The sequence below is a fragment of the Tigriopus californicus genome, chromosome 3 (assembly GCF_007210705.1).
Source record: "Tigriopus californicus strain San Diego chromosome 3, Tcal_SD_v2.1, whole genome shotgun sequence".
In the NCBI taxonomy this organism is placed as follows: Eukaryota; Metazoa; Arthropoda; class Copepoda; order Harpacticoida; family Harpacticidae; genus Tigriopus; species Tigriopus californicus.
In genome coordinates, this window is record NC_081442.1 from 9,869,063 (window position 1) to 9,891,351 (window position 22,289).

General features: G+C 43.1%; 3 protein-coding genes across 3 annotated transcripts; all 3 read right to left on the minus strand.

Annotated features, from left to right (window-relative positions):
• Positions 1-734: 734 nt before the first annotated feature.
• On the minus strand, positions 735-4,268 carry LOC131878344 (carnitine O-palmitoyltransferase 1, liver isoform-like). Its single transcript, XM_059224294.1, has 11 exons — positions 3,730-4,268; positions 3,316-3,615; positions 3,005-3,254; positions 2,672-2,946; positions 2,382-2,586; positions 2,184-2,317; positions 1,939-2,119; positions 1,437-1,706; positions 1,222-1,371; positions 952-1,158; positions 735-881 (listed from the first exon to the last, which is right to left on the minus strand). Exons 1-11 carry the CDS (start codon positions 4,008-4,010, stop codon positions 807-809), a joined length of 2,328 nt encoding a protein of 775 aa, XP_059080277.1. The 5' UTR covers positions 4,011-4,268; the 3' UTR covers positions 735-806.
• Positions 4,269-6,149: 1,881 nt separating this feature from the next.
• Positions 6,150-6,843, minus strand: LOC131877690 (uncharacterized). Its single transcript, XM_059223439.1, has 3 exons — positions 6,702-6,843; positions 6,529-6,639; positions 6,150-6,464 (listed from the first exon to the last, which is right to left on the minus strand). Exons 1-3 carry the CDS (start codon positions 6,736-6,738, stop codon positions 6,217-6,219), a joined length of 396 nt encoding a protein of 131 aa, XP_059079422.1. The 5' UTR covers positions 6,739-6,843; the 3' UTR covers positions 6,150-6,216.
• Positions 6,844-7,283: 440 nt separating this feature from the next.
• On the minus strand, positions 7,284-21,152 carry LOC131878265 (uncharacterized). The gene is made up of 10 exons (XM_059224187.1): positions 21,024-21,152; positions 19,516-20,301; positions 14,563-16,684; positions 9,379-9,615; positions 8,986-9,259; positions 8,471-8,914; positions 8,223-8,394; positions 7,985-8,160; positions 7,726-7,904; positions 7,284-7,644 (listed from the first exon to the last, which is right to left on the minus strand). The coding sequence occupies exons 3-10, from the start codon at positions 16,581-16,583 to the stop codon at positions 7,377-7,379; spliced, it is 3,771 nt and encodes a 1,256-aa protein (XP_059080170.1). The 5' UTR covers positions 16,584-16,684; positions 19,516-20,301; positions 21,024-21,152; the 3' UTR covers positions 7,284-7,376.
• Positions 21,153-22,289: the final 1,137 nt, after the last annotated feature.

The window sequence follows — 22,289 nt, forward strand, 5'->3', positions numbered from 1 at the left end:
GGCACTTGTTTCTGGATAGAATCAGGAAGCTGTCATGTGATAATGTCAATTTGAATAATCTCTTATAAAAAATTATAGTAATCTAATCTAATGAAAAAATGGGTTCAGAAAGGATTTAGAAAGTAACAAAATAGTAGTGGAGCTACTTTTCAAACCGCGCGCGTCTCTGAATCTAGGGCATCCAGGGTCCGTAGTGACCCCTCACAGGTTTTCGATTTGGAATGGGGGGAAATTCAAATTTTGCTACATAAACCTAAGATTTGCCATTCCTCTTTTAGATGGCCCTAGAGCGATATTGTTGGGCCTGCATCATGAATATTGATTGTTGATTATTGTGGAATTCTTTTTTCATCACATTTCATCCCGTATCTTTATCATGATGGGCCCTTATAGAAGGCCACTTAATATCTAAAGCATTCCAAAGGTGAAATTTACTTTATGGCTAATGCCTCCTCTGAACATGAACAAATTCATGATATGCCTGATATGTGAATTCAACAAGATGGTCAACCCTAGTGTTCGACAAACCCCTTGTTCCAACGAAGCTGACCTCATAGTACCATGAAAGAAGGGTCAGGCTTTCATGAACTTGTTTGAGACCCCATTTTGCATCACTCACTATTTGCACCAACAAACAAGCGAACCAGCCACGGTTTGCCAAAACGTCCCCGTTGGGCCTCCTACTGAATGACTCAAAATCCTATTTTCTAAAGAAAGTTCAAAATGATAGGAAATATTAGAAATCGATCTTTATTTGCAATGAATGGCTTCAATATAAAATGCAAGACTACTTGAATCCGGTTATATTATTTGCTGTCATCGAACAAATTCTTCACATCTGTCAAAGATTGTCCCAACATTTCAGCAAAGCGGCTTGAGCTCTGAAACCCCCAAAAATAAGTGTTATTTTTAATTTGATATGCCCTAAGTCATTCCGGCTTTGATTCTTACAGTGGTTGGGCAACTTTTTTTCGACGATACGTGGAAAAAGATGCGATCTTCTCCAATGATAATGTAAGATACGCCGTATCCGTCATCAGCCACGGGCCCAAAACCTCCACCACAAGAAATCAGGTCTGGATATTTCCGAATGTCCAGAAATTCCCCGCGGACCGCAGTTTGCGATGTGCTCAACCGCCACGGCTCACTTAACACTTTCTGTAGCAGACCACATGATTGACACAATATTTATTTAGCAATGTATTTTGGACTTTCACTCACCTCAAGGAATGGCGACTTTTCTTCCAAGTACTTGGACACCACGTAGAGACAAAACAGATGGCGATCCACACCTTTACCCGTCATGCAATCTTGGTAACTCTTTTGATGCTTGGCGCACGCCAATTTCAGCAGATCAAGTTTGGCTTGATTCTAAAATTGAGCATTTAAGTAATAGGTTGTCCAATCTTCTGAGTTAAAAGTGAAATATTACTCACATCTTTATTGGGATCATCCATGGCTCGAACCCAAGCAGCAGCCTCATTTGTACAAGGTCGGACGGTTTCGGTGCGGCCATCACGGAACAATCGTGTCATACAGGCTTCATATGTTTGGCAAAATTGTCCGGCATTGCGAAAATAAGTCAGTTGGAGCGATAACTGAATGAAAGCATCTGGACTCAAGTTGCATTTCTTGGCCGCGCCTTTGCCAAATTTGAAGAACGGCAAGATGTACAAATCCAAGTCGTCGATCATAGCTTCAGCGATCTACAATATCAATAGGTTTTGTGAGCTCTAAGCTAAAAGTTTCCGTATATTTTACTGTTTTGAACCTTTCCAAAAAATGAAGAAATTATGCTTTGTTTCGAAAACTTTTTTATCAAAATGAGGCTTTTTTAACCTCAGGTTCCATTTTTAAAAAGGAATAATGACTAATTGGAAGTGTGGCGTTATCAAGAAATGGAAACAGAACAACTCTGTAATTAAAGTAATCACTCACGGTCAGTGACTTTTCCATGACGTTGATGGCCTCCGTTGGAAACATCCATCGTAACTTAATGGCACTGGGAGGTGGAGTACAGACAACTCCTTTGCAATTGCCGTTGCCATCATAGCCTAAGACTTGTGAGTCGTTGACAAGTATGTACTCCCACAAGTGCCCAACAACTGGAGCATCAGCCCTGAAATAGTGGTCTTTCAACGTTTGAGTTATTCCCACTAACAAAAATAACTCGTCTAGATTACCAAGAATGCTCAGCGTTGAGTCCTACTCTTCCATTTTGTCCCACAATCAGGCAAAATGACTTGTCAAACCATCGATCATGGCCCTTCCCATGAAGCATCATTCGGCCAAAGTGGTTCAATTGGGATGGATCCTCCTATAAAGCATACACATTTTTCATTAAGAATTAGATGCAAGCAAAAAAGCAAAAATCTACCTACCGGGTTATAATCATAATCATAATCATCCAAGACCACAACAAAAGCTGCCGTGTCAATCACTTTTAGTGAGTTCTTATTGACTCCTAGGCAACAAAAATCCGACCTGAACTTGGCCCAGATCGTACGATTGGAAGCAGTCATGACCCCAAGTAACCTTTCCCCATCATCTTCATGAATCTTATCGTTTAATATTCCTCGGATCTGACTGAAAATTGATCATTTGCAATGATAAGAGGTTGCGTGGTAAATTGAACGAAAAGTACCGATCTCAAATTTCCCGCCCTACTTACTATTGAATTTCTGCTGGATCCAGCAGACGACCTTCATGGTAGCATCCCACCCGATAATAACGGCCTTTGTAAGCAACGACGACGTGCGTGGAGTCATCGTAATGCACTAGGGTATCCGCGACTTCACCGGGGACTCGAGTTGTGTTGAAAGTTCTTTCATATTGATTACTGCACATGGGTATAAACTGTTGTACCATCAGCGGGGCAGGTGCTTGTTTTTGCAAAAGCCGCCGGAAGGAGAAGGCCGAGTGGATCACATTTGCAGCTCTTGCTGACTGAAAAATAGCCGCAAAGATTAGACTTGGGTCCAGTGGGACCAGTATGTTCTCTTACCTGGTTGGTGGTGGGTTGATTAAAGATGGCATCGACAGCGTAGTAATTAGAATTGATCATTAAAGGCAATCGTCCCCTGAGGTAAACATATTCTTCCCACCAATCCGAGACATAGTTATCAGACCAGAGCTTCTTAATCCAGAGGTACTTTTGTAATCGGGGCCCTAGGGACTCTTTGAAATCTTCGGCCAAGGCCTTCATCTCTCGGAGTTCTTCAGGGCTCAATATTGGCGTGACGCTCTCCAAGTACCTTCAATCAATGTTGAACATGAGGTACAGTCTTGCGAATGGATCAAAAGCCTAACCCAAACCTGGAGATGGTATCTTGAACAGATGGAAGAGGTAAAGATGGTAAGGCTCCTTGATAGCTGCGTAACATGGCATGTCCCGGACTGATTTCCTTCCCAATCAGTCTGATCGAGATCAACCCTTTGATAATCAACATCCATAATTTGATCAGGATTGGAGGATTTCGCAATTGATCACGGCTCATGTATATCCACCCCGTGTAAGAGAACAAAAGCCTTAAGAGGAATCGAACCACACTCACAGTCAAGAGGGATCCCAGGATTGCTGAAACGAGGCAGGACACTAGCCAAAGAACTCCTTGGCTAATGTCAAATGGACAATAAGGATTATTTAATCTAGTTTGTGGTCCACAAAGCTGCAACTAAAACTATTTATGAGTCACCAAAACATGAAAATTACAAATTCAAGTCCCTTACAAGTTAAGTCCCTGGAGGATGGTTTGCGTGATGCCAAAGAAGAAATCCAATCCCGCCAGGTGGAGCACCGTGAGAACTAACGTGTTCCCAATGAGGATGTACGGTCCAAAAGGAAAGATCCCATTATGCAGCGAATTCAGGAGGCGGGCAAAGCGCTTTTTGTAACCACGTTCCACAGCATGGTAGATCAATTTCAAGACCTCTCGGTCAAAATTGATGTTCAAGTTCCCATCATGGGTCACGGAGAACTGAAATCCCACGGCTTGACGCGCTTCAGCCATTATCGATAACAATGTACGTCACTATGAACACATGACCTTGGCGTCTTCAGGGATAAATTTTGCGGAATGTGCTGGTTCAAAAGTAGCACTTGAGATGGTTGTCTTAAATAAAACTTCGTTCTAACAGAAAGAAATATCTTTATATTCGTTGCCACACTGCGTTAAAATCACTTTTGCATTGCAACCACATATGAGGTGGCATGAGAGTTCCTGAATGAATATCTTCGACCACTTGGAGGGAGATGCTGATGATTGGAGCCATGGTAAGCAGTTGATTTTGGTTGTGGAAGTGCAGGCCCCATGATGGTATCGCAAATGAGACTATACTTTCTGAGAAGCGACATTGCTGATTTTGCGGAAAACTCTTTTGTTGGCCCTTTGAATTCTGAACTTCGTCCATGTATCAAGAAAAATTCGTATAACCATGCATATTGGTTTTAAAAACATGAAATAAAATGTCATAGACCAAGGCACGGACTTCTAGAGATGTGGACCACAAGATCTTGTTGAATGGATGAATTTGGTCAAATTTGAACCCAAAACTATGCTTAGGGAACTCAGGAGGAGTGGTCAAAGTAATGTAGTAAACACTACATAAAATTCGAATTTTTGGCCAGTTGATGGTCAGCTACGTAAGCTTATGACAACATAGCTTTGAAATGAACCACTTCACAAATAAACAATCTAAAAATGGTCTGCCTTTAAATGAAGATATATACGTTTCTTATTTTATTACTTTAATTCGAAAAGTGGCTCAGAGAGGCAATGACCACGGGCAGGCCGATTTGGCGGGAAGCTCTGTGGCAGTCCATATTTCTAGAAGTTCGTGACCAAGGATACAATCTTGTTTTTGATTGTGAGGCCACCTTTCAATTCAAAAAATCTTATTCTAATATGCGCTTCAAATTATACATACCATTCTGAAAAGAAAGGATGCAGTAAATAAAAAATCCCGTTGATGTTGCTTTTTGAACGAAGTTTATGGCCACTAAGTTTCACATGAATTTGCACGACAATTCGGTGTCTTGTATAAGAAAATTCTTATGGCTGTCGTTTGGGAGTAAGGTCGAAACGTGTAAAAAGCTTTTTTTTTTATCCTAAAACACGTTTAAAAAGAGCGCTATATTGTCAAATTTTGTTAGCTGTCCGTCTTTCCCTATTCTCACTTGCCGCTCTTGCCCCAAAATATTTGGACAACACTATACCCTGCAAAATGTCCTATTTTTAAAAAAAACTTTGAATTTTGAACGTGACATACAAGATAAAATGAGGGTGAAATGACGTGTTCGCATTGCCAGCTTGAAAGAGAAGATATTCATAAAATTAAAATAGGTAATCTTGTAGTTCAGATGGTTAATTTATTCCTTTCTCTCTAGAGATATCCATCCACCAATTCAAATTCACTTTATGAAAAGTTTAGAGGTTCTATTTTCCAGACTTATTAATTTATGTGGATTTCATTTACGATAGTCTTTGGCAGTTGTTGGTGTTTCATCCGTTTCTTTCCTCAGAATGAGAAAGATCGCATTAGCCAATTAATGTTTTTTTTCTGTCAAATTTTATTGATAAGTTTATGCAAAATGCCAACACATTTTATCCAATAATCAGGAAATACGAGTTTTTCTCTGGTAAATCAGGACTAGAATTCCAAAGCCACTTTTTCCTTGTATGACTTGATTTAAGAAAAAAAAATTCACAAAGTCGTTTTCCTTTTTTTCTAAATATATGTTCAATTTATCTACAAAAGTCCTTTTTTTCCTGTCTATGTGAGTCAAATGAATCGTTTTTAAGGCAATTTGAAATTCTTCTCAGCAGCAATGACTTCGAAAATGTGTCCTTCATGGAAACCATTACTAAAGCTCCAGTTGCCTGAAATTATCTAACATAGTTTCTCTTCAAACATAGCCTTGCACTTGGTCTTGCTGCTGGTTCAGAATGCGATACAGCAGAGTAGGAGATGGCTGTGACGCACTTTTCAAGTCAGAAGAGGGGGGATGGATTTGACCCTGAATGTTCTCAAGTCAAGTGTTCAAACCCAAATACCTGTTCCTGAGTATCTTTATTTTTGTGAGGCTCGAAGAAACGCATCCATCGAAGCTCCAATCCGTAGGTTTGAGACAAGTAAGGACGGCTAAAACATTTGGCAGAAAAGTTTGTTGGTTTATTACATCAAGTCTATAATACATTCAGTTATTGATCCACGTTGTTAAGGTTCTTGGCAAGTCCCTATTGTTGGATCAAAGTAGTAGCTCCCTGGACAACCGAGTAATCTGGGAACAGGCTCTCCCGTGGAATATGCTCTTTCACTAATCCGGTCATCCTCTGTCGTTTCCGGTACGCAGACCAAGAAGTATTGGTCTGAGGTTCGATCCGCAGGGATCCCATTCACCTCAAAATCCACTGGCTTCAAATCAAAAGCACCCAAACCATTGCAATTGGCGTTGTATCCCAGATCTAGGGTATTTGGAAAGCACTTTTCACGTTTTGAAGATATCTTGCATTTTCTGTGACACCAAACCTTGCAGAGAACAACCCACTTCATCAGGCCAAGCGCATTGGTCCAATTCGGCATTGTAAACCAATCCCAAAATCCGGGTACACGGACCGGGTTGACAATTTTGGGCAAAAGCTAAGCACCGTTAGGCAATTAGTAATTCATAGTTGTAAGATATGGATGATGGATTGTCTTACCAAAATGTACAAGGAATGAGATTAAAAGGACCCTCATTTCGAGCTTGTTGGTGGGACAGCGGTCTAATCTTGAATGGGTGAATTGAATGCTGTAAGCCGTTCTTGAACGGTTGCCTCCAAACTAGTTTCCTGCTCATCTTCATTTCCCTAAGCAACATCTTGACCAATCAAAGCAAGGTCAAGCAACACTCCAACGACGTTGACTTCATCCCATACCTTCACAGTTTTATAGCCAGTGTTTTTTGTTCTGCGTAAATGTTGGAGTTTTTAAAATATCTACAAAACGTTTTTCTTGGAATCCATGAGGAAATTACAATTGAACCTAATTAACTTTGAGTACATCTTTTTTTACTGTATCAAACAGGGCTCATTTAATCAAACCCATAAATGATGCACAATTGACTTGTTTTTTATGAAGTTCTTAAATTTTCTAATCTTTAAGTGAAAGTATTTGCGTTTTCGTGCATGCAATATTCGTTACAAATAATCCATAATATTCAAGTAGAAATAAACAGTCAACATTCAGAGCGATCATGATTCCTAGATAGGTTTTGCAAGTATTCGAAATCAAAGACACTGTAGTAGGATAAAAAAATTGCATTCATTTATTCGATTTGGTTTGAGGAAATCTTTGTTTGGTTCTTCTTTTATGACACGCTGGAGTTTTAACTCTGACTAGACGTAACTCTCTTGTTTGACGCTGTATTCTAAGAAGGAGTCCACCAGTTTCGGTTGGATCAAGTCCGACGCGTTCAAGTCGTCGAAAACAGCCTTCATCTCTGGATTGTTCAAGTTGGCCTTCAGCCTTCGGAGGACGGCCAAGCATGCGACTAAGACAGCATCGCTATAATTTCGTTCACTAGTGTCCTTGCATAGCTCTACCAAACGGTCAATCCCACCAAATTGGATCACTTCCATGCACACCTCAGGACTATTGCACAATCTAGAAGGATGAAAAAAATAATATAAATCATTGTTACCTCTCTGTTTGATCTGCATCAGTCCGAATTAATCAAACACTCACCTTGACAAAGCAATGGCAGCCTTCTTTTGCACCCGTTCAGCCGCAGCTTGCTCGGCTTGGTTCAGTTGGCCGTTGACTTTGGTATCAAGCATGGATAGAAGGAACTCTACTCCACGAACTGAACAGATGTCGTGACGACAATTTGAATTTGCCGCCATATTTGCCAGCACTGTGACAACCTGTTATGTAGGTATAAGTCAGTTTTAAGCGTGGCTCTTGAATTCTTTTCCTGTCTAAAGTTTAATGAGCGATTATTTACCTGATCTTTGGCGAATAACGTGGTGAATGGAGAGGCTTCCACAGCTTTGACCAATATCTTCACGGTGGAGCACCGTTTCATGGCTGCCGATGTCATCGGTGACATGAAGGTCAGATTCGCTAATGCCGCTGTTACCAAAAGGAAAGTCTCCTCTCCCCCATTGATCCTAGCAAGATCTAAAAAAGGGAGTAATCATTAATAATTTGGCCATTTCAAGATTCTTATATAAGCGTTTTACCACTGAGAGATGCCACCATGTCAAGGGTGAACGAGTCGAGGTTGTTAATCTTGTGGTTGTCACTGATCCACGGGGAGGTGATCTGAGCTAGAACTCCTGCACTTTCGATACGGTCTTCAGTGGAAGACTGTCGCGTGCATAGCAGCTCATGTAACACATTTAAACCTCCGCGCTAAACAGAAAGCCATTGTTAGTTGATATTTGATGGTTTGCAATGATTCATTATTACTTTATTAGGCTATAATTACCTGTTCAAACTCTCGGATGCATTCTGCTACACAACAGATAGAGCTAAGACCGCGGAGAGCTAGGATTCGAATTTCATCGGCTGGAACCGTGATGGGACTAGATTGACTCGAATTGAGATTGGTCATGGATGGCAACGGCGAATATATGAGATGGCAATGTCTCAAGAGACATCTAACTCCACCTTCCCGGGCCAATAATGAGCACAAGTGGTTGGATCCCTCATTCCCTAGTAGAATGACAGTGTTCAAGGCCGAGCGAAGGCCAATTTCTGACGATGGTGTATCCAGTTCTCGGATGAGTAGCTGCATTTCTCGGGAAAGCATCATATCCACCAGGTTATTGAAACCTTTGTCTAAGGCAGCTAGAATGCGTTTGATTTCGGCAAGAGGTTGTTGTGGAGTGTACTGACATCGATGGGCGCAAAGTTTTAACCGGTCAACAATCTAGATAAAGCGAAGAGATTGATAAAATAATGACACTTCACAAAAGGGTAGGTTTTTAATGTGCATTTTACCTGTAGAACGGTGCGTTGTTGGAGTAAAAGGATTTCATTGAACTTCTGAGATTCTTTGGAAAGTTCTTGGTTGGCGATCAAGTTCCGACGATTTTTCAAACCTGGGAAATCCCAGCCCACATTGCTCGAGTTCCCATCCATTTTGTCCGAAGGTAGACCATTGAGGTGGGTCAAAGATCTCTTCAGATTGTATTCAAAGATGAATTCTTGCACTTGGGTCATCAAGGTGGAGAGCGTTTTACTGATCTGAATCAGGTTCATGGCACAAAAGTGACTGAAAAAAATGGATGCACGTCGCAACGTTACAGAATATTCTCGCAACCTACTGTTTACTAAAACCAGCCCGGGAATAATGTCTACGGCATTTTGAGTTCATTTTGAGCGTCAACTTACTTGCTCAAAGCATTGAAAGTGACATGCACAGCCCGAGCTCCCCGTTGAAGCTTGCGAATGATCTCAATCATCTGGTTCGTGTCAAGAATCTGGACCTGATTGGTTGAAGAACCTGGCTGTTGGGAATTGGCTTCTTGATGAAGAATGGGCTTGCTCTGAAGATATGTCATACACTCGGGTTCACACCAAATGTGAAGATCTCGCCACCACTCGTCCACGGGACTCGAATTCAAGAAGCTGCAACAGACCAACCAACCACGAACGTTAAATCAGTTTGATATTATAATGAAAGAACAACCCATGGACTTGCTTTCCATGAGCCCCTCATCTGCACTTGATTGATCAAGTGCAGGAAGCGTGAAATGCTCTCGAGCCGCTTTGATTGAAAATCTGGAGAATCATGCAAGCAATCGTTAACTCAAAACCGCTTGAAATAGACCTCATTTATTGGGTGTCAAAAGTTGAGAGAGAAGGAGGAGGAGGAGGGGAAAAATGATGCTTCTGAGATCTCCGACCACGGTCCTAGTTCCAATTCTAAAGAACTCTTTTCAAAGCTCCTCCGAAAAAAACGAATTTTTGAAGGATGGCCTTGGACTGATTAGATTACGGCTTCATTGAATCCGAACTCTCCCAATCATTAACAGACTGGTTTTGAATAAATCCATTGGATAGATTTTTGCATTAACATTCCAAGTGCCCATCACCCTCCAATACCCCTGGAAACCACTTCATCCATCCGGCAGCTTTAAGACTCGGCTATTTTTATCAGGTTTTGTTTTCATTTTGATGCAATCTTCCTCTTCTCTGAGAGGATTAAGTTTTGTCTCTCACCCTGATGAGATCTGTCTCTAGATACCACCACGTGCAATACTTTTCCTTCAATCGGTAAACAATGACCACACCATATCGATTGAGAGTTTGTCTGGAAGGATAACGGTCGTTGGACGCAGTGAATGGGACACTTCTCACACTCTCTTCAATGCAAAACCAACCATCGTCACATCACTTTTAATGAGAAAGAACGGCCTCTGCCGACTCAATTAGATATCAGTAGGCGTGAAATTGTCCTGGAAAATGGTTTCTAACCGACATTTAGAGTCCAGCTGCTAGCAGACTCCTCGGATCTCTATTAGTGGCAAGGCAACGTGTGCCATCTTAGAGCCCTAAACCGACGGCTTCGACTTCCAACTTCCAACTTCTAACAGCTCCTAAGGGTTTCAGTTCTGTACCAGTAGAGTTTAAAAAGCTTTTAGGCTTGGGGAGATCAAACCTATTGTAGCGAGAAGGCAACTCACCTACCTATCAGTATGCTTGAATTGGGGGAGGAGGGGAACCTCAAACAACATCTGCTTCCCAAAAGAGTGAACCTGGGTCTTTTTTCAGGATCACAATGAGGACTTTTAAACACCTCAACATGTAGTCGGACTTCGGACTAGTTTTGGCATTAGCATGACTCTTGGTTAACTTGAGCTTGCGGAAAAAGAGTAACCTTGTTTTGTTTTTGAGTGGATAAGCAAATGATAACAAGTTTTATGAGGAGCAGGTGATGATGAGATGTTTCGGAAAGCACCCCGGACATCTGTCAGCGGACACATTGCCACATCAAGGTGTTGCCGAGGCTTTTACATGGCTCACTGAGGGTGGGTCTCTTCTCTTTCTCTCATCTACGTAAAGCTCCATATTTGATCACAAGCACTAACTTTACTCGAAGACATTGAATTTTCATGATTTCCACAAAACGTAACATAGCATGTCGATGGAATTCTCCCTCGCTCATGTATGGTCGGGAAAAGCTGAATCCAGGAAGGAAGTTGTATTCCCGATCTTGTTAAGGATCGGCAAGTTAATACCTCCCAAATGACACCCGCGGACCCGTGGCAACCAACGACAACTATCTGAAGAGTTACGTACATCACGCAACATTGGCATTTCTAAACATAACTTAGGGGTGTGTTTCACTTCTTCTCGTTTTATGAACAGAGTCGAATTCTCAAAGGACGACCTAAGCTTGAAGTGTGGCACGTGTTTCGAGCGGAAGTTGTCATGACCAAAGCCACTCCCAGAATTGACAAGTGACTTGAAAGGCTTGTATGATTGGTGCATAAGTCATTGATAACTGGTGACACGGAATGATGAACAAGTCTTGACGAAGTCAATTAGTCAACCAAGAGGATCTCATTTTCAATCTGAACAACTTGTTTTTGCTTTCCCGCATGTCTTTAGAGCCCTGGGAGTCAAAGAAAGTGGTGCTTAAGATTGTTGGGAACCTGTTTTAAGATGGTTTCTCTCCCGTAGTTCTGGAGATAACCAAGTCCATGATGAGCACAATTTGTTTTTAGTTCTTCCATGGAATAAGTGCAGCATCACCTCAAGAATTCCAATCGTGGAGAAGATCATCTTAACGAGATGAGGAGGATGCTCAATCTCCTCGTCCAAGTTAGAATTCCTTCATATTGCTTGGGTGCTTGAACAACGCGAGTCGGTGATTAGTTGAGAATTGTCCAAATATTCCAAATTACTCAGTAGTCATTACTTAACACACTTTCTTTCCCTTCCCCTATTTATTGTACTGTTCATTGCTACAAAAGATGATGAACACGAAGATGATAAGACTGAATAGGAATTGGCCAGTCATTTCACGAAATTTCACTTGCCCCCCCCCCATCTCCTTCGGTAGTGAAAAATGGAACGCATGAACCCCCCAAATGTGGTTAGCAGTGCAATAATGGGATTCACGTAAATGGGGTTGGCAAAGTACAAAGCAGCTGGTTTCTCTTTGGAGATTTTTAAGCGCAGATGTTTGGCGTAAAATGTTTATAAATAGACGAATCAGTCTTAAGCACAGCAATGTCAGTGATGTAAGAGAGGAATTCAAAAACCCATGGGCATCTGCCCCTAGCTCCATATGTCAAACACCCCATCCAAATTTTGAGCTCTGCCTCCGGACTTCCAATGAGTCAATTCATTACTTGTCATCAATCACAGGGTGCGGACAAACAATCACAACTCGACCTTCCCGACATCAAAATCGAGAGTACACAATGAAATTATTTCGTTATATGTTGTCAGTGAGATCAAAACGTGAAGATGAGTCCCAAATGAAAAGCGTGTTGTCGTCGAAAAAACTGGATTGCAAGGGGCTGTGGTACATGATCATTCAAGATCCCCCTCAAAATTGTCTGAAGAGTCTTGTTGACTGTTTTTTTTTCGAGCGGTCAACTTGGAGTCTTATCATGTCTTGAGATCAGGAGGTCTTTTTCGTGTTATCCCCACGTGCAATACTGGCATTGTCTTTAAAGCACTTTATAAGTTCTCCCCCACTCCACTGAAGAGGAAGACTAAAAGTGAGTACAATTTACAACTACACTGTCAATACTTATGCCTCTAAAGCACTCTAAAGCCGAAACAGAAGACGAACGGCTCGAAGACCAAGAACAAAAACACCCCGTGGATGAGATGATATTTGACAAGAGTCCTCGGACAGCCGAACAGTGAGAGAATGATTCCAACTGAATGGAAGAGGGTGGAGATAAAACGCTCCAGTCTCCTAACAGCCACTTTTCAACAACCATTGGGGGAGACCAACTGGAGGGAAACAGTCGCCAAATTCCCTTGTCCCGTTGGACAAATACAATTTCCATATCAATACAGGATTACTGATACTCCCTCTTTAGTTTCGACTTCATGACAGGAGCTTTGGGTGCCTTCTTGGACTGATTGAGATGACATCAGAGCGCTAGACAAAAGTTCGTTACACTCTAATACATTCCCTTTGTTTGATGTTCGCAGAGATGATTATTCTTGGGGGACCCGTTTTTTTGTGCGTGATGGTGAATTACGATTAGATGCCTGAAAGATGTCTTTTCGTAGCTAGAAAAATGCTAGGCATCCTCGAAAGACTCATTCGCTGGCCTGTTTAAGAATTGAATCTTGAACAACCTTGTGATTCTGTTTGGCAGCTCTGAGAAAATCGTTTAAAGTGCAAATTACATTTTTCAACTTGGAACGATGAAGATTACCCTCATCAAAAGGATACTGCCATATTTTGGCTGTGTCTCCAAGAATTCTAATTCTAAAATTACACCTCGTCCAAAAGGTCTTAAATCGTTGTGAGCATTTGTGTGAACTCAAGTAGGAACCGAGATAGCCATGTTTGTGTAGGGTAAGCCCTCTTTTGAGTCTGAAACCCTGCTTAAACAGAGGTATGATTTCACTTGGCAGCCAACCTGAAGAAAAGAGCATCATTCTCAGACACTCTGAGAGAAGAACCAAAACATCGGTCAGGTGGAATATTGTCGTCAAGTTACCCTCCAAATCCCAATACTGCACCCTGTGTGCAAGTTGTGTTCTGCAAACGAAGAAGTTGCTACAGTTTCTACTTTCTGAGTCAGCTAAAGAGGTGTGACTTTTGTCACTATTGTTTCTGACCCAGCTTTATGACCGAGCCATCACCCTGCCGTCCGTTCTGGTCAGAGGGAAGATTCGTCCAGACACTTTTGTCCTGACAACTTTCCAGACTTTTTTCTAGAACGACTCTCATGAGTAGTTTACGGTCATGAAGTTGGACTGGGTTGCATTGGTTCAGACTTTGATGATGTCTTGCTAGCTAGTCGCATGTTGAAATGTTTGGGAAAATCCAATCAGCTTAAAATTAGAGTGTGACGTCATTAAATATCGTGACCTCAGTCACGCTTCAGAGAGCGTTGAGATCTCGGCTTCCTAAACCCCCATTTTTCGGGGACAATTACACTCTCAGTGATCTCGATTTTCGCTCAAAAAAAGAAAAGGTCCAGAAGACAAATGGTTTTAGTTGAGAATTTTCTCTCTTTCCTGAAAAGATGCAATTACAAAAAGGAGGAGTCTCTGTCCAGGAACCACAAGACCATCGGCCATCACATCACCCGGGTGATCTGTGGATTGGACCCTGCAATTTCGTGCAACGAGAATCGAGCTGGAGTCTCAAATGACACTCCAAGGGTCATTAACTTGATAACACGGGGGTCTAAGTGAAGTTTTTGCATGTGGATGGTCGATCCCTCCACTGATGAAAAGATGTCGACTTTCAAAGATCGATAACACTCATCCTGGCCGGCCATTGTCAAAGTCCCAATTTCCCTTAGTGCGTCGACTACACCCCATTAGGACTTCTGCAAGCCTCAATTATGTCAATGGAGATGTGCTTACCTGCTAGCTTCCGAAGAACTTTGAGACCTGGAATCCACCGAGGCAGAATAATGATGTTGAGTGATTTGCTGAATGTCCTTTAGGTATTGAAGTTGCTGTTGATGAAGACTTCGATTGCTACTCCCACTGCTGCCACTTGTCTCCAGTTCAATGATTGCCCCATGTCCCACTTGATCCGTGGTGGAGAGAAGAGTGCTCTGTTCCACAGGAGCCAGAATCCGTCGTGGAAGAGCCGACGTGTCTTGGAGTTGTTGGTTGTTGAATGACTCCATCATAAGTTGGGTGGTCGTTCCATCAACGGCCGCACCCGGTAAAAGATTCATTTGTGAGATATCTCGATCGTTTTGGGCGCGGCTGTAACTCTTTTGGAGCGACATGTCGGTGAGGGTGGGCTCATAGTTCATATACTGACTGTAAACCGCAATCAAAGACGGCTCGATGCCCTCAGGAATTTCGGATCGGTCGCAAATCCGCGGTTCAGAAATCATGGACAACTCTTGAGTCGCTTTCCCTGGCCCCACATGGCCCATTTGGCCCATTTGGCCCATCTGGCCTTGAAGAGCAGCCATTTCGAGGTTGGACCATCGTCTGGAGGCACTGGACGGTCCGTTATGAATAACTTGATGCTTGGCTTTGACCTCCCGGAGCCGAATCCGGGAATCGATTTTACTCGGTGTTCGAGCTTCCTCGATCATGGACCGGGGTCTACGTCGAAATGAGGCACGGACAGGGGTTGAAAACATGGGACTGGCATCGTCCAGTGTCTCGCTCAGTTGTGAGCTCTCCAAGTGGAACTCTTGAGATCGTTGCTGTTGATGAAACTTGGTGATTTCTCGCAGATAGAACTGCTTGCTGGCTTTATTGCCCTCTTCTTCCTCATTGACATGTTGAACAAACAGATTTGAAGCGCTGTGGGAGAGCAGATGTGAATGGGGATTCCTCTCTTTCTCGGACTCTTCGAAGATCTCTCGCTTCATTCGTAATCCTTCTTGGAGACTAGCGATGTTCCCTATTGAACTTTTGACATGTGCCACTGGACTGTTTTCTTCCTCTGGCAAAGAGGATGACGTGCTGGATCGCGGTCCTCCTTGAGGTTGGCTATGGGATTCGCCCGAATCGGAGAAGCCCGAATCCTGGCTCTTGGTACTGTAACTCGGCGAGCATCGTTTGACCTCATTTGGCGATGACGACGAGGAGGGGGATGAATTGCTTTTCTTTTTGAAGGACCAACTCCGACTTCGAAACAAACGGAAAGAGCCTTTCCTCTCACCCATGATGCCCGGGTCTTGGGTAGGAGAATGAGAGGACGTCTCGCTGGGCGAAGGACTCTCATTAATATCAATCTCAAGATTGTCCGAGTGGGGAGAGTACTGCCCACTGGACACCCTAGGAGAGCCGGGACTATTGAAACTATGACTGCGATTGATTGTCCCGTTTGGAGAGCTCTTTTTCAAAGAGGACGACGAGCCAAAATTGTCAGCATACAATCTGCACATGGACTGGACAATGCCATTGGGGATCCGGGGACTGGCACTTCTGTCCTCTTGCTTTCGTTGCAGGATGGCTCGCTCCTTCTCGGTGACAATTGTGGACATACACCTCGCACTTCGGAGGGTCTTCCGTTGGTTATTCATGCGCTTGAACTCTTTGGGCGAAGGCGTGAATGTGGTATTCATATCCCGGATGAGCCCGTCTCCCAAATCAAATCGGATTTGCTTTACAGGCTTGGGAGTCCTTTCTTGAGGGCCTGGTTGGGCGGGAGAGCCGGCTCCGATCATCCGTCGTACATTCTTCTCATAGCTGAGAGGCGACATCTCTCGTTTGTGGTCATGGATGTTCTCCATGCTCAAGTTGTTCTTTTTGGTTAATTGAAACTTCCTCTCTCGTCCCAAGGAATTCGCTCTGGAACGCCGTCGGCAAGTCAACAATGGTTCGGAATCGGATTCGTCAACCAACTTTGGCCGGGAATTGTTCATAAGTCTAGAATCAGACGCTTCCGAGATCTGGGCGCTTCTCTCCATCACTCATATTCATGATAATTACAAACGCACCCGACTCAATTGGTTGGTCCAATTCAAAGCCGACACTCCAGATTCGGCGCCTTATACGTTGGGGTGCATTCCTGAAATCAAAAGAGATGAGGTCTTTTTTAGGCACGTTTATTGCCATCAATGGTCTAAGGAGCAACAATGCCAAAACTGAAACCCGACAAATTCCTGAGTAGGTGGATTAGGGATCCGGACCTGGGGAAATTGGTGTTGTGATTAAATTCATCGAGATCACTGGTAATGAGCTCCTGAAGCATCAGGAACGATCGGTAGTCGGAAGTACGCATGTTGATCACCTTCAGTGACCTTGAAGTCCATTTACGTTTTACAATACGTGTACCTACTGTTCGTACGTGCCTTGTTCGTTGAGGGAAAAAAACTCCAAAATCCAGCCTCAATTGGGCCTCCTTGGGAGTTGATTAATGTCGAGCTGATGCAATATACAGTGCCTTCAAGTAGCACGCATGCACACACACATCTGAGTTATTTCGCTTCTACCGATTCGTGACTGATACACCATCTTCCATTTTCCCAACTAATCTGCTTCCCGATCTCACTTGTTCAAGGTCCAAAAGAAAATGGGAATCGGGTTGAGGTCTCGATCCGAGATTTTGGGTGCTAAAAGCAAGTCCACCTTGTGACCTGGAGTTACATCACTTGGCGGGTACTCTTTTTCTTGAACAAATCGCTTACGGCCAAGGGCAAAAGTCTCTAGAGTTGGTCACGACACCAAAAATAGGATAAGCTCGCGATTCTTCAGCCTCCCCAAAAAACTGTCCTCGACAGAAAAAATTGTAGTTGACAGGCCAATTGATCTCTACGATAACTTTTTTCGACAAAACCACGTGAAACCTTGATTTCACACTAATATCGAGGAACTAAACTTCGGATTAGCCGGACTTGAGTTCGCAGGTGATTTCAGGTAAAACTAATCAATTCTGTGGAAACCCATCGCAATAAATCACTGGCAGTTCTGGAGTTCAAATTGAAACCACGACAGATTCATTTCATAGCATGATGTGATTTGCAGCTTGAAAACCTAGATGGTTTTAGTGGCTCTTTGTTGAAAGAAAGGAACTCTGGGGTTGGAGGTTAATACCTAGACGACTTTGACGACCGACGAGGTTATCATCATCTTGTTCACAATTGATGAAGGCCCACTTGGGAGAGCAAAAAATCATCCAGATCACCAATGCGGTCACGGAGAAAACTCTCTCGAACTATTATTGTGGATGGGAAGAAACATTCTCCTTGGATGATGATCGGATGAAGGTTTCAAATCCGCTCAAAAAAACGGCGAAATGAAATGCAGCTCAATTCGTGAGCGAGTAGGGAAACTCGAAGCCGAAGACACATTGGGAATGAAACGTAATACATCATCAAAATTGTAGGAGTGGGAACTTGTTGCCCCAAATATCATGGGAAATTGGACCTCGCTTCCTTATCAGGATCAAAAAATTCACTCAGGCCTGAAGAGACCGACATTTTTGAACTCCCGAGGTTTACGTGTAATCAAGGGAAATGATGTAGAGTCATAAACTCTCCTCTGGCGGGGTCTTATTCAATGATGAGCTTTTAATGACGGTTCCAAACAATGTTCGAATCAACCTTTGAAATGCGGTAGGTCCTCCTTTGGAAACATCGCCTACTTGAGGGAGAGCATCTCTTCATAAGGGCGAATGAAAACTCGTGAATGTTGTGACATTTCGACACCAATATTGGTTAACCCAATTTGACACAAAGTGATCCGATGACACGTCTTCCGCCGAATCTCTTTGTGTGAGTAATGTGTACTTTGGACTCCCTTGAGGTCGATAGACAATCGTAAATCTGTCCAAAACACATCAAGAACTCCGAGAGCCTCTCCCAACCCCACGAGGGATGAAGATGAATGAAAAATTTCAATTATCTGCTCGCTCATCACACGCCTCCCTCCATTATTTCTTCCAAGAGCTCTCCTCTGGTAGTGAGTGCGTCAGCCAGTAGTACTATGATCAAGATGATAAAGGGAATAGAGCCCGGGATTTGAGGTGAATGTTGAGAAATCGAGACGTACGACAGTGGAATCCAATGGGAGATGAGAGTGAGCAACTCCGATATACTGGTTGACAACTCAAACTAAGATTATTGATCATTTCTCGCCATCTTGCGAAACATGCTGTTGCAATAAATGGTTTTTTGCGCAGAAAAAATAATAATTTTCAACCATGATCATGTCACGTTATAATGTTGAACAACGCATTTCTTGAAGTGGTTTGGTTTTTGAAAAAAAGCCAAGAAAATTGGAAGTCAATTTGCACTAAAATCCGTGTTCTAGAAGAGGCCGTCTTCTTATTCTTCTTCCTCCTCCACTCACAACATGTTTAAACCCCATCTCGAACCTGGATGGAACGAGGAAGATTTTGATTTTTTTTCAATCTCTCATGATCGATGCGCTTTTTTCCCTGACGGAGAACATGCCGAGCCGATGGACAATGACTCCGTGATTTAACAAGACCATCATAAAGATTGACTTTTTGACTTTCATTGCCATCTCCAAGATTGGCTTCGCTAGGGCACCTACCCACCAACCAACCAACCAACCAACACAGCACCTCTTTATGGCATGAGAACAAATTTTGATCACACCGACCGGAGTCGTGGTACTCGTTGTCGGCAATTCATGGACCTTTTTATCTGCAGCGGCTTATATATGATCAATTAATGTGGAAATGAGCCAATGGGACCCTAACGAATTATTCGCATGTGCTTCCATGTCATGATGAGGCCAAAATCAACGACATTTTCGGTCTATTAAGGCAGGAAGGGGACCCTTTGGCAATTAGTAGAGAAAGGAAATGATTCGAAGAAACTGAAACCAATAGACCAATATGGTACTTAAGTGCCAACAACCTTGATGACTTACCTCAGGTGGGGATTCTGAAGTTTACACAACAATCGTCGTTATTCGATCACTCCTCGATTTGTTTCTTTCGTTTTTCGAATTTCACCTCCAATCTGTCCTGATCGGCTGGAAAAAACTAATAACATGTGCCTACACTTTGTTGACACACGGACTGAACTTGTTCAACGGCTTTTTCGAGAAGGACACACACAATCCAGTGATATCGATTAATAACGATCCTCATTCAAACACACACTCGCTACTCAAACGAGATACGAGGAGACGAACTCTTTATTCCGCATAACCGTTATCGCTCGCCGAACATCGATAATTTTGAGCCACTCTTTCTCGCTCTCTCTCTTCTGCTCTTCGGGGATGATTATACGCACTCTGTTCGTTCAAGGCTTCCCCCAAGGGAAAGTCCTCTCGTCCCAAATTCAAACTGCAGCTGCCCTTTGGCCTCTCTCTCGTCCGGGTCCCAAAAGAGATGAGGACATCGGACACTCTCTCACTTACAGCTCACTACACGGCAGATGGATGGATGGTGTTCGGGTGCTGCCTTTTTTCCATCCCCCGCGAAAACTATAACAATCCTCTTCTCTTTCTTTCCGGGTTTGTTGATGAGGTTCATTCACTTCACTTGGTTTCGTTTCGTTAGCGCGAGATATGTTCTCCCTTCCAAAGCGCCAGATCAACTGACACACAACTCGCTTGGTGGTGGAGAAGACTGGTCGACGAGCTCTCGATCGAGCTTCCAAACCAGGATCGCACGAACATTGGGCGGGTTTTGTGGAGGGATTCAACGGCCTGAAAACGAATGTTGAGCGAACTCGGAACGACGGAGAGCTTCTCTGTTGGAGGTATTGTTCGGGTGTACTTGGGGAGGAATAGCCGAGTTTTAGAGCCCTTGAACAAAAACTTGCTACACATTGCCTTCGTTTGAATTTTGTATAGAGGAAACTCAAAGTTGAATTGTTCTTCAATTTTTTTCTGAGACACTAGCTTTGAGTCAACTAAGCCTAAAGTTTTAAAAAACGTGAATTCATTTTCTTTAATTGGAATCCAGCGTTTTAATTCGCTAGAAGTTTCATCCACAATCGAATCACCATTCATCCATAATTGAGAATTGTTCAAACAATGACCACTCATATTGTTCCTTTTGTACCAGGTTTAGTCTCTCATAAGATAACTCTTGTTCTAGAAGCCTTTCCTGAATGAAGTCAACGCTTTGGTAGTCTTATTAGCAGCTGGTTTGCGAGAAATTATCATCGGGGCAAAAACTACACGTATTTAGTGAGAGTAATGGCATGATGGATTTGAGTGGCGATGTCCGTAATTTGCAAGAGCCACCCAAAGAAAATTTCGTTTTGTAGGAGGTGCAATTAGAACTCGGTCTTGTACTTGGCACATGATGGTCTCAAATCCTCCGGATTGAATCCCCCCCCAAATCCCTAGACATCACTAGTTTTTAGGTTTTATAGGTGCCCCAGAGCGAAGCCAGTCCATCTCCAAAGAGATGTTGAACTTACCGAACATGATTGGATGGAGCGAATCTCCGCGATCAACATCATCCTCGGAAACCCAGGATGGAATGCTCTGAAAAGGTCTCTTCGATTGTGGTTAAGCCTCAATTAGGGGTGGTCGGCCATTTGTGCACACACTCTCTATTGAGACATCCGATTGAATCCAAGCCCATTATTGACGATTCCACTGTCCGGGATGAAAGTGGATCTGTCAATTTTCTGAGAATGAAAGAAAGAAGTCTGAGAAGTGCTCGTCGAACGAGGAAGTGAAATAATGTGGGGCTTCAGATTTGGGAAATGGCCAGATTGCCTCACTCACTTCACTCTCGCAGAAAGTCGAGATTGAACCCTCAATTTTTGACAACGGATTGGTAATGCTTTCCCTCCAGTTCCACAAGATGGCCGCCAAAATGAGTAGAACGGTAAAAAATCTAAGCCTCCCCTTGTTGGGGATGGGAAATTCGATGGTTGAGCAACTCCATTCCTTATTGTTCATTTAAGCTCAACCATATCCCCCTCCAAAATAGTACGGAGCTCCCCGGGTTTCCAAGAGCATAATTCATTCACTACATCTAACTGGTTTTCCATTCATATTCAACTACCCAAGTTTCCAAGTGATCACGAATAGCCTCTCGTGTGAATGATCATGAAGAACGAGAAGAAGTCAGAAAACTTCCAATGGAAGCTTGTCCTGTCAAGAATCAAGAGAGAACCAAGAGAGACGATCTTCACCGTTGAAGAATTATGGTTTGAGAATTCCATCAGCACGGTCTCGTCGAGCCATATTGCTCTTCAACATGGGTGTCAATGGAATTGCACGATGATGATGCACCCAGGGTATTGGCATGATAAGAGTGCCCTAAAGACAGGGCTGAACCGTCAGTCAAAGCATTGGACACCCTCACCTTGGCTCCTCGTCATAGTAGAGTACAGTGCACAAAAAACGGATAATCCAAAGGGCCCCTCAGGATAGAAACTGTGAGGTGGGTCCCCTCTCATCGTGGATTCTCGGTACAGGATGGTAATGTCATTGGAGCTCTTTAGTGCTCATCCTATTGTGAGTTTTTAGGGCCACTTCATTTTCGAAGCACCTCTCCGTGAATATGCACGTACTAGTACGGTACATGCTTTTAAGAACTTCAATCGCTTGAGCTTGCAAACTTTGGGCTCTGAAGTATTCGAAGCAAGGTTTCCATTCATTTCGGAATATGAAGTTGCTGACGGTCGATCCACTCTCAGGACGGTGTTTCATAGGTGGGCCAGAAGTGGTAA